Below are 12,478 nucleotides of genomic sequence, written 5' to 3'. Positions count from 1 at the left end.
ATTCTTGCCTGGAGAATCCCAGGGACAGAGGAGCCTGGTGGGCTACGGTCCACGGGGTTGCAAAGAGTCGGACATGACTGAGTGACTTCACTCTACTTCACTTCACTTCATGTACATATAGAGAGAGAAAGACTCACTTCTCTTATCTAGAGGTTGTGTATTTGGTAGTTTTAACTAACGTGATCACAGTCAAAAGGTGGGATTTAGAACTGACTTCTGAGATGTTCAGATGGGTGTGACATAACTTACTACACTGCTTACAGATATACTTTGGTCCTTTCAGATAGTATCCAATTAATTTTGTTGTAGTTATCCAGAAAAACTTGACTATTTTTAGTCTGCAGCCTACTATAAAGTTTTAAAGGTCTAAAGGTGAATACTGCTGGAGATAGGCATACTGTGACAATAGTGAGAATTGACAGCTGAGGCTGCTGGTAAAGTATAACAGTGACATGAGAGTCAGACACTGCAGTACTGGGGTCTGTGGCATGGTGCCAAATACCCACACACCTTTGTAGCCTCTCATGCTTCATTGCATCACAGGTGGATTCAGTATTAGTTGTTTATAGTGGTTACTTTGAGGCTTCCGGAAAAGGTTGAATTGCTGGCTGAGTACTTATAATTCAGTGTTTTTTCTTCTTCTTCTTCTTTTTAGCATTCAACTAGTTTTTTGATGTAAAAATTTTTTTTTTAATTCAGTGTTTCTTCCAGTGTGGTCAGTTGGCTTCATGAGTCTCAATTTGTTGGAATTGTTCAGAATACTGAATCCTAGAGTTCATTGCAGACATACTGACTCCCATGGGCCTAAAACTTGACAAACATTGTTGTAAGATGACAGATAAGAATGTTTTTAGGAAGATAATTTTAAAAGATTATCAAAATTGGTAAGAAAAAAAAGTTTAGAACCAAAAGCAGCATTTTGTCTGAATATCATTAACATTAAATGTTTACTATGTGCTTAAGCACTGTACTCTGATACAGTGTTCATGCTTTTTTTGCTGGCAGTTGCCTCAGTACCTTTGAGGTTAGTTCAGTATTATCCCAGCTTTTTAGGTCAGGAACTTGAGAAAGTGACTTAACCCACAGTCATATAGTTATAAGTGATAGAGGCTAAATTCAAGTCCAGGCCTTCTTAATTACCATCCTGTATTACTTATCTTTTCACTAGCTACTTACATAATTAATGTATATAAAGATGGTTGGTAAAGGAATGTTGGAAACTATATTTCAGTGAAAATGAGATTGTTCTGAGTCAGACTGGAGCTAATATAGTGTCATAGGTCAATAATACTGCAATTAAAAAAAAGAATATTTGAACTTGGCTATTGGATTGTCATCATCAAATTGAAATAATAGCTTTAATTTCTCTCTTCTAGACATGTTTAATTTGTAGTTTGGGCCTAAGAGTTTACATTCTCTTAAATACTTTTAGAGTATCACACTCAGCAAGATAATTGTAAAAATTTAGTTGTATAAAAGCCCGTGCTTTATTTTTTTTTTTGGCCATGCAACATGACTTGTGGGATCTTGATTCCCCAACCAGGGGTTAAACATTCAATGGACACCCTTGACAGTGAGAGCACAGAGTTCGAACCACTGGACCACTAGGGAACTCTCTCCCCTCCCCCCACCTTCCCACTCTTGTTCTTCATTTAACACAAATATGAGCAACAGACTTTTTCATCACTGTTGTATATTGGCATTCCTTTGTTTTTCTTGAATGTCTATATGTTACTTTTGTTAATTCACTGAAGGGAGATCAGAGAGTTTATCTTTTGAGTAGCGAACATATTAACTAGTTACTTTAATTTAAAGAAATACCAATTTAACCCAGTTACATGAAAGTAAGTGTCATCCATATGCCCCAATCTTAAATGAATTTATACTTCCCTGAATTTAGGGAAGTATCTAGAACCTTGTTTGTTGCTTGGAGCAGGAACTGCCAGAGACAAGATCTGAGCCTTTAGGATCTCTGCTAAATCTGGAGATTCCAGATGCTAGGTACCTACAGACTGTCGGGTACTCTTCTAGGTGCTGTGGATCCAACTGTGAATAAGCTGGAAACATTCATAAGCTCTATGTTCTTATGTTCTTATGGAGCTTATACTGAAGTAGTTGAAGACTTTAAATTTACATCTGTTTAAGATACTTTGAAAGTTATAGGTGATAAAAAAGAAAACAGTTATTGTGAGAGAATCACAGCTGGAATTTTTTCCCCAGGGGTTATTTTGAGATATGACAGTATAATATATTGTTCAAATGGAGACAGTTTTGAGAATAAAAAGAGGCTCTGCTAATAATTAGGTTAGGACAGCAGGTGTAAACCAGTACTGTTCTGGGCAAACTGGGTCACATGGTTGAAGAGAACATTTGAGCTGAGACCTGAATAATGAGAAGCCTGCAGTGGAGTCAGCCTAAGGGGTCAAGGAAGAAGACTGTTAGAGACAGGACACACAGGTAATGGTTTACGAGGTAAGGTTTGGAGGAAGGTAAGAATCTGAAAATGAAATAGAGGAAAGACAAGGTCTAGGACAAGAGAAGTATAATATGTAATAGGAATTGGAAAGGGAAAGGGAGGTGGGGATTGAAGAACATGGGAAGGTAGTAAGTTGGGACTGTAGAGTAGTCGGGGTTTTTTCCATCCATCCAGTGTACTTATTGCATGTTTTTCTTGTGCCAGGCATTGAGAAGTGCTGGGGATACAGGAATGAAAATGCAGTTTAAAGTAGTGCCATGGTGGCTGTTGTGCAGCTCTCGGGGCCCCATTCACATTGTGCTTTTCCTCGTGGCTCTTATATTTTCACGGACGGCTAGGAAACAAGCAAATGACCCAGGGATTTCCGACAGTGCTGTAGTGAAGGAGACAGAGTAGGGTGGTGTGAAACAGTGGTGTGAGGGCTTCTTTAGATATTTAGTGGGGAATCTGATAAGATGGATGAACGGTAACCTGTCAGATTTGGGTAGGGCTTCTCTTGTGGCTCACCTGGTAAAGAATCCGCCTGCAATGTGGGAGACCTGGGTTCAATCCCTGGGTTGGGAGGATCCCCTGGAGAAGGGACAGGCTACCCACTCCAGTATTCTGGCCTGGAGAATTCCATGGACTGTATAGTCCGTGGGGTCACAGAGTCGGACACGACTGAGTGACTTTCACTTAGAGATCTAGCTGTGGGGAGAAGTTTCTGATTTGATGACATTTTAGGCAGTTTCTCTTTTTATAGAATCTTGTGAAATGATGAGCAGATTGAGTGGGGTATTATAGTGGACTGACCTGATAAGCAAGGTTAGGATGGTGATGGTTTATACTTTATATGCCTTCTATAGTGGTAAATTGGTAATATTAAAAGTAAAAAATAAATTGGCGGTATTCAGTATGAGATTCAGAAAAAGATGCACATGAAAATTTTCTATTTTTACTGATGGGTTTTATATAATTTCATCCTTATTTAAAGAATCTTATTTGCCTGTGCCTATAAAATCATTAACACATTGGTAATTTGAAATCACTTAAAGAACACAAGGGAGTAATATATGCCTTAAATTCTATATGCTGTGATTGAAAGGACTTTCACATACATTAGCTCCTTTGCCTTTCAGATGTAAGAAATGTCAAGAATTGGTAAAATATCCTTTTATTTATTAAAAACTTTTTTTTTTTTTGGACCATGCCATATGGCGTGTGGGATCCTCATTTCTTAACCAGGGATCCAACCTGTGCCCCCTGCATTGGAAGTGTGGAGTCCTAACCCCTGGACCGCCAGGGAAATTCCTAAAATATATCCCATTTTAGAAATAAGAGAATCCCCTGAATTCAATGACAACTTAAGCTTTAGATATTCTTGATAGCTCTTTGAATTGCTTTTGGTCTAAAGTTTTAGGATGCTGGATTTGTGGAGTGGTGTATTTATTGCAGGTTTTTTTTTTTTTATTTTAAGCTATGTAATCTGGGAAGCCTTAGTTCTGGTTTGTTTGTTTTATTATTTGGGGAGTATTTGTAATTAGGTTTTGTAAGTTGGAATGATATTAAATGTTCAGGATGATTGGTATTTTCAAAACCAAATCATGTTATAAAATTGTTAACTGATTGAGCTACCTTTTGTGAATCCTATGTTTTTTGTGCCTTGGTCAGGGGGAAAAATACATTTATTTATATATTTTAAATGAGGACATAGACAAAGAGGATAAGATTTGGATATATTAAGTATAAGTTTATACAATGAAATTATTATTTAGTGTTGATCCCTCTGTCCCTCCTTTGAAATAAGGTAGAAGTGAAAGGGTTTCCCAGGTAGCTCAGTGGTAAAGAATCTGCCTGCCAAAACAGGAGATGTGAGCTCTATCCCTGGGTCAGGAGAATCCTCTGGAGAAGGAAATGGCAACCCACTCCAGTATTCTTGCCTGGGAAATCCCATGGACAGAGGAGCTTGGCTGGCTGTAGTTCACAGGGTTGCAAAGATTTGGACACCACTTAGCGACTAAGCAGCAGCAGAAATAAGTAAAGGTAGTTAAATAGTTGTGTCAGAGTATCTAGAAATAAGTAAAGGTTGTTTAAGAGTTGTGTTGTAATGTTTTATGTCAGCTAAAAGGGAATTAGTTTGATGTCATCTAGCTTGTTTTAATTTAGTACAGGCATTTTCATATTTCTTTCTTTTCTAAAATACTGATCATGAAAAGGAGAAAAACCAGTGTACATTTGGTTTAGATTCCATCTGAGAATCTGTCAGTAATGCACAGGCTTCAAAGCAATAATTTTATTTAGTTTATATATACAGATCATTGTTCTTCTTGATTTAGAGAAAAAGTAAACTACTTTTTGACACAACCTATTCTGAGTTATTATAATGCAGAGCTGTATGCTTGCTTGTCTGTTGGTATTTACAGTTGTTTTACTTTGGTATCATTGAATGTCATGTATTTATAATATTATTTTTGCAGTGTTTAAAAAAATAACTACTAGGTGTTTTTTGGGATATGTTTAATGTGTTTGACACAAATAATATGAAGAAAAGTATACTTGAATAGCTTAATTCTAAAGGGAAAATAAAACTGTTTGGATTTATACCCTGAAATGTAATTGTATTAAGTGAATAAATTATTTTTTCCAGGCAGACTCCAGGTTAAAAGCGCTTAATGCAACATTCAGAGTGAAAAACCCAGACAAGTAAGGTTTTGTTTTAATAACAGTTACAATGTTGTTTTGAATGGTGCCTATCAGTCTATTTAATTTTTCATTTCTGAATGTATGCACTTTATTTGCTAAATATTTTAAATAGAAATTCATATTAGTGAAATCCTTTTAAAGTCTAAAACTGATTTTGAAATTTGATGATTTTATTGGGATTAAGGTTGTAAGTAACTGAAGTTTTAGGAAATGAAACCACTGCTTTTTCCTAGAAGGATTTATTAAGTGTTATTGAAGGTATCAGAAAAATGAGGAAAGTAATTTTAATTTCATATAAAATAGGTTTTCTTATTAGACTTTGCTTGTCAGATATGTGCAAAACTCAAGATAATATATTATCTATTTTAATAATAAACTACTTTGAATGCCAAGAAAACTTGATAAGTAAGTGCATACTAGTATAATAATTTCATGGAACTATATCTATATGACGGTTATCTGACTTCATTAATGTTAGTTTGGAGTTTGTGAGAGCATTTCTATATTAATGAAGCTGTGCATTCAGAAATAACTTTCCGAAGGGTGGAATCTAGGTGTTTAAGATTTGGTTTTGCTCATTCTTTGAATTTGGCAGATAATTCAGGCTCTTCATCATACGGACCTTTGCCTCAAGCTTAGTTCAGCTGTACTTTCCAGTTAGAAATGTGCTTAGGTAGATGGGGTTCTTGGAAAAACCCAAGTTTAAAGACCCAAGTTTACGAGGTCTGTTAGAAGTTCGCTAGTCAGGCCTTCAAGCCTTAACTTCTACATAGTGTACATTCTTAGCAGACAAAGGCCAAATTTGCATAGTCTAATAGCCTGTTATGCTGATTTTCATAAACCGTAACACATTAGAGTAATGCATCTACCTTTTAATATAACTTTTGAATATAAGACGTAAATATTAATATTTTAAAGTTTTGGTAATTAGGAAATTGTGATGGTAACCATTGAGGTTTTCACTTTTTTAATAGACTTTGTTTCTTAGAGTAGTTTTAGGTTCCTAGGAAAACTAAGTGAAACATCATACAGAGCTCCCATATCCCCTCTGCCCCTACACTTGAACAGCTGTTCCTGGATACACACAGCCACGCCTGTTATCCCTTACTAGCGTGATACCAGGCTGATAAGATTGATCAGCCTGCATTGACTCATCATGATGCCTGTCAAAGTGCATAGTTTACATCAGGGTTCACCCTTGGTGTTATATATTGTATGGATTTTGACACACGTACAATGACATGTATGTATCATTATAGTATTATGAAAAGTATTTTCACTGTGCTAAAAATCCTCTTTGCTCTCCCTTTTTATCTCTTCCTTCCCATAACCCTAGCAACCACTGATCTTTTTACTGTTTCCATAGTTTTGCCTTTTCCAGAATGTTGTATCATAGTACGGAGCATTTTCAGACAGACATTTGCTTTACAGTATGCATTTAAGATTCCGCTGAGGTTTTAATAAAGGTTATGACATCCATAGTATATAAGAAGTGTTGTCTAGATTAAGAACTAAAAGGTTAGACATCCATAGTATATAAGAAGTGTTGCCTAGATTAAGAACTAAAATCATGTCACCTTCCAAAAAAAAGCTTTGGAAAATGTAAGCAGCAGAGTTTACAACATTGGTGAATGTACATTCGTTACAGGAGCGTGTAAATGAGACAATTTAATATTTTAATGCTACTGTTAGTCAAGTGTTTTTAAAAAAAATGTCAGTTGTATGTTTGTCTTCCCTTTTCTGACCTACCATCTTCTCTAGTTTGCTAAATTTTATTTAATATCCATATTATAGAATTTTAAATGTGATACGGCCAATAACATAACCAGGGCAGTTATTTGCTCCTAATTTCTTGGTAAAGTATATAATTAGTAATAGAATTTGTTTGCCTTAAGTTTTAGATTAGAGAATTATCTGTATCGGTCATTGTTGTAACAGATTTTTAATATATAGAATCTCTGTTCTAGGTCTAGCTGGCCCAGTAGATTAGTTATTATTCATAGTATTACTAAAATAGTTTATATCACTAAAACACTTTCTTTCTGTTCTTTCTTAAAATCTAGAAAACCAGAAAGAGTTTCAGAGGGAATACCAAAATAATACCTCCTTCACGCACGTTTATTTTTCTTTCCTTTTTTTTTTTTTTTCATTTATTTTTATTAGTTGGATATTTTTCTTTAGACTGTTCAAAGTAGTGAGGAGGAGGACCTTGAGTCTTCTACTTCCTTGTGGCAGTATTTGGCTGATATTTAGGAGGTAAACCAAGTGATTAATAGAATGTATGGGATGAAAGAGAGGAGAAGGAAATACAGGTGGCACCTAGGTTTCATTCTTTAAACTGCTAGGGAGTACAGAGGAGAGAGATTTGATGGGATAGGGGAAGATAAGTTGAACTTTGGATATGTAAGCAGCTACTAATATCTGCTAGCCAGTTGGCATTATAGATACAGCATTTCGGAGAGAGTTTTGGGCTGGAGATAGATATTTGGAGTTCAGCAGCATGTAGATCATAATCGTGAAGCTTTGTGAATAAGTCTCATAGAGTACAGGCTTCCCACATGACGCTAGTGGTAAAGAACCCGCCTACCGTTGCAGGAGACCCAGGATGATCCCTGGGTCAGGAAGATTCTCTGGAGGAGGGCATGGCAACCAACTCTAGTATTCTTACCCGGAGAATCCCACGGACAGAGAAGCCTGGTGGGCTAGAGTCCATAGAGTCGCAAAGAGTCAGTCACAACTGAAGTGACTTGGCACGCATGCACACACATAGAGTATGTAGACCGAATGATTGGTTGTAATATGGGCAAGGACCTAGGGCTGAACTCTAAAGAAACCAGTGCTTGAAGGGTGTTTTCCATAGTATAATCTGAAGATTACCAGCATCTGAACCCTGTGGGTGAGTTTGTTATAAATTCAGATTCCTGAGTCCCACTAGGGCCTCTGTGTACAGTTATGGTGATTACTCATGCCTTCTTTTACTGAGGCCCTCAGTTGTGTTTCTGGCAAATATTTTAGGAGTCCTTTGCACATTAAAGTTGACAGTATAAGAGATGGGTGAAGGAAGTCAGTCCTGCAAAGGAGACTTTAGGAGTGACCAGAGAGTAAAAGGAAAAATTAACAATGATGTCAAGGAAATAAGTTTTTGAGGAGGGTGAAGTAAGCTGTTACATTGCTGGAAGAGCAGTGTTATATGACGTTTCAGGTCGTTATGGAGAATGGCAGATACTAGATTATAGAAACAAAGATTACTGAGCAGCATGAAGATTAGGGTTTGAGATCATGAGTTTATGTTTGCACCAAAAGATTTTTTTAGCACCATAAATTTTCTCCTGTTTTCTTTTTTTCCCAAGTAATTTTTCATACCAACAAATTTTATCTCTATCTCAGTTCCACGGTATAGATTATAAAGTATGACATCTTTTCTTGGCTTTAAAAATATCTAAAGAAAATGTGGTTATTTAATTTTAAAGCTCTTTTTTTTTTCATTTGTTTTTATTAGTTGGAGGCTAATTACTTTACAATATTGTAGTAGTAATTTTAGAACTTTTTGAGTTTGTATCAGTGTGTAAATGTTTAAGGCTAGCATATGGTTAAATAGAGTCAGTCTCATTATTCTCAGGAACTGCTGTTTTGTCTTTCAGTTTTTGACTGCTTTTCGTGAAAAAAAAATGATGTTTTGTTTCCTATTTCAGGAGATTTATTGAACTAAAACACTATAGTGATGAACTCCAATCTGTCATCTCACATCTCCTTCGAGTCAGAGCTGTAAGTGGTCACCAGAATCTTTTTGACAGGTGTTTTTATGGAAGTGCTTCTCATTTAATCATTATGTTTTTAAGTAATGGAAGATATTTATGATGAATAACTGATTTTTATATTCAAATTTGGTGTGTTATTCACCTAAATTACATTTTTTTAATTGTGAAATTTTTTCTGGCATAGATAACTTAAAGAATTTTAACCTATTGTTTTCTCTGTAGTCTTTATATGGTTTCTTTTTTTTTCCCCTTAGTATATGGTTGTTTTGACAAACATTTATCAAAGGGCCTGCCATTTTAGCATTGAATATAATTGTGTGACTTTGATCTACCTATTCTTTTTTTCTTTCAAGATTTTTTTTTAAGGTTGGTAAATAGTTAATATTAAGTCATTCTGTGTCTGTGCTCTTATATTATCCTAAATAAACTTATGTAGGGTAATGGTCTGCTATGACATGAAGAACTAGAAATATACCAGTGATGATTGTACTTACCTGTAGAGTTTGGCTGTAATAGACATGGAGAAATATATTTTTGGGTGGATTAATGTAGTATCTGAAAAATGTTGTATCATCCACTCTGGTCCTTTGGGGTAACCTAGAGAAAACCTTAGAACTGGTCTTAAAGGCTTTGAAAGACACTGAGTTACCAGGTCTAGGATCATATCTTACACTCATTGGAATCATCTTGAAATGAAATATATTATCTGGGATTTGTTTTAATGAAAGAGTCTGCTGGTAAAGGGTGCAGAGTGGGGTCAACTTTAGATGCAACTTAATTGGCCATATGATAATTGTTGATGGTTAAGTGTTGGGAAATGGGGTATATCCTACTATTCTCTACTTTCTGTATGTTTGAAGATTTCATAAAAAGTATAAAAATATAAAGTAAGGGAACACTCTTTTTGAAGTATCCTCATATTGGCCCAATCTGTGTAACCATCCAGAGTACTATAGGACTCTTTATATAAATTGTAAGATACTTTGTAGGAAAAGAAAAAGGTACCTATGAGAATTATTAGGGTAGAGTCAAGAATGGGGTATTGAAAAGGGCTCGTGAATTGGTGAGATAAAATTTCTAGGCCTCTAGTTGCTTTGAAGTTACCTAAACAAATAAGGCAACAGTTCTTAATGGAAAGTGAAGGTGGGGTCAGAGACACCCCAGAAGACTGGAAGAACCCTTCATACTGTTTTGTCTTCTGTGTCAAAAAACCTGGAGAATTTACTTAAATTAGAGGTCTGGCTGATTATGAAAGCTGTATCCTTCTTAAAGACCTTCCACCAAAGGGAAGAGGGGGCACCCTGTGGAAGGTGTCATGCCGCAGGAAGCTGGACAGTGCTGGGCGTCTTGGGTGGGCAGAGGCACGCTGTTAAAGCAGTCACGTGACCAGCTCCAGGTATTGAGAGGTTCTCAAGCAGTTATTCACATCCAGAAGAAACAAAGGGAAAAGGCAGAAAAACCAACCATAGTCAGATTTTGCAGAGGTATCAGTGATGAGTGGTGAATTGAACAAAGTGTAACAGTTAAAACCCAGAAAATCTGTAAAGTGTAGGGAATAAGTTTGAATGAGATCTAGAGGAGGGAGGAAATAACTGTCATCACTGTTGTGAAGCTGTGCTGCAGATCATCTCGCCTGCAAGAAGTTATGGGTGATTGCTCTCATAAAGCAAGTAAGAAAATTATCACAGTCAAGGTAGGATATCCAGTGATCATATTTGGCTTTCTGGTGAAAGTATATTTTTGAATGTGATTAATACTTAATAATGTTTAGAGATCATGATAAAATATAATAGTGATGTTACAGAAAATTTTGAGTCTCGCACACAGCTGTTTCAGTACTTTGTACGTTTCATTTTGAGGGCTTCCCTCGTGACTCAGTGGTAAAGAATCTGCCTGCTAATGCAGGAGAGGTGCAGGTGACTAGGGTTCGATCCCTGGTTTGGGAAGATCCCCTGGAGAAGGAAATGGCAACCCACTCCAACATTCTTGCCTGGGAAATCCCATGGACAGAGGAGCCTGGTGGGCTACAGTCCATGGGGTTGCAGAAGAACATGACTTAGTGACTAAACATTGCGGCACTTCGTTTTAGCCTTGTTCTAACTATTTTTAACCATGCCAAGCTTGTTTCTGGTCTTTTATTTGCTGTTTCCTGGGCCTGTACCATTCTTCCCCCATGCCCTACCGCCAGGATCCTCTCTTGGCTTATTCTTTTTGTTGTTCAGTTATTGGTTCAAATACCTCTTGAGAGAAATTATCTTTCCTGAGCATCCTATATAAAATGCGGTGCAGATTTCTGTTGTTTCTGTCATTTTCTGTCATTCTGAACTGTTAATTATTTCCTCTACTAGTATATATGTGAGCTCGCAAGAGCAGGAGCTTTGTTTTCTTACTGCTGAATCCTGAGAATAATGTCTGACTCAAATAGCACCCACTATGTATTCATTGAATGGATGAATAAATAAATGTATGTGCTGACAGTTTTATGTTTAAAAAAATCTTGAAAAGCAGTAAGATAAATTGCTTCTTGAACTTAACTATAACCAGCCAAGGGGAACTGGTTAGTAAGGTATATATGACAGGAACTTCTAAAGAAAATGACCTTGTCATCAAAGAGCTTGTAATATACAAGTAAGAGAATTCTGGGTCTAGATATTTACCCTAGACTTTATGAAAACAGGCTTCAGAAACTTAATTGACCTTAAAGACTGCTTGAGCACTTCAAAGGAAAGACAGCACTTGATCTGTGAGTCAAATTGAGATTTTGACTGTGTAAATAAGATAAATGCCAGTGAAAAATATGGAATAGCTAAAATCTTGATTGTTCTAGAATTAGGAAAAAGGCTCTTTAATCATTGACAATAACATAAAAGTTAAAAATGGAAGGTTAGAGCCCAACACTTGACAGAATCCTGAAAACAACATAGAGATTGCCACAGGGAGAGCCTTTTTGTAACATTCAGTGTCACGAGAAGAAGGCTTTAGACACTGTTGGAGACATGATGACTTGTTAACATATAAAGAGAAAATACAATTATTTGGTTATCTTTTCTGTTGAGAAAAATTCTTTTGAAAGTCTTGATAGAAAAGGTGAAAAATAAATGACTTACAGGTTAAAGAGTTAATATTTAAGATATTAAAAACAGAACAATCAGAAAGGGTGGGTAGTCTTAAATTTAGAGGAGCTGGAGTTAACACTTGTGTCTGCCGTTTACTAAGTTTTTCAGGCAAATCTAGAGACCTTTTAGAGTTTGTTTTCTTGGAGAGTATCTGCCTGGTACACAGTAGGTACTGCATAAATTTTTGTTACATGAGTGAGTGTGTTATTCATAGAGTTGTGATAATCGGATGAGATCATCCATGTTTCATAAACTAAAACAAAAGGAAAAAATACTAATATCTAATATTTTGAACTGTGGTGTTGGAGAAGACTCTGGAGAGTCCTTTGGACTGCAAGGAAATCAAACAGTCCATCCTGAAGGAAATCAGTCCTAAGTATTCATTGGAAGGACTGATGCTGAAGCTGAAACTCCAATACTTTGGCCACCTGGTGCAGAAAACTGAT

The 12,478-nt window shown here is 36.2% G+C and overlaps 1 protein-coding gene across 2 annotated transcripts in view; it reads left to right on the top strand.

The window, feature by feature from the left end:
- SNX4 (sorting nexin 4) overlaps window positions 1-12,478 on the top strand; it is a 52,406-nt gene that overhangs the window by 19,905 nt on the left and 20,023 nt on the right. For both annotated transcript variants that reach the window (XM_020893631.2, XM_020893632.2), the window contains 2 exons: window positions 5,103-5,158; window positions 8,851-8,923. In XM_020893631.2, the coding sequence (XP_020749290.2) occupies window positions 5,103-5,158; window positions 8,851-8,923 (129 nt within the window). The remainder of the gene's footprint in view (window positions 1-5,102; window positions 5,159-8,850; window positions 8,924-12,478) is intronic.

The sequence above is a fragment of the Odocoileus virginianus genome, chromosome 4 (genome assembly GCF_023699985.2).
Source record: "Odocoileus virginianus isolate 20LAN1187 ecotype Illinois chromosome 4, Ovbor_1.2, whole genome shotgun sequence".
Classification (NCBI taxonomy): domain Eukaryota; kingdom Metazoa; phylum Chordata; class Mammalia; order Artiodactyla; family Cervidae; genus Odocoileus; species Odocoileus virginianus.
The sequence above is the reverse complement of the archived record's forward strand: the minus strand, read 5'-3'. Positions and strand labels throughout refer to the sequence as shown.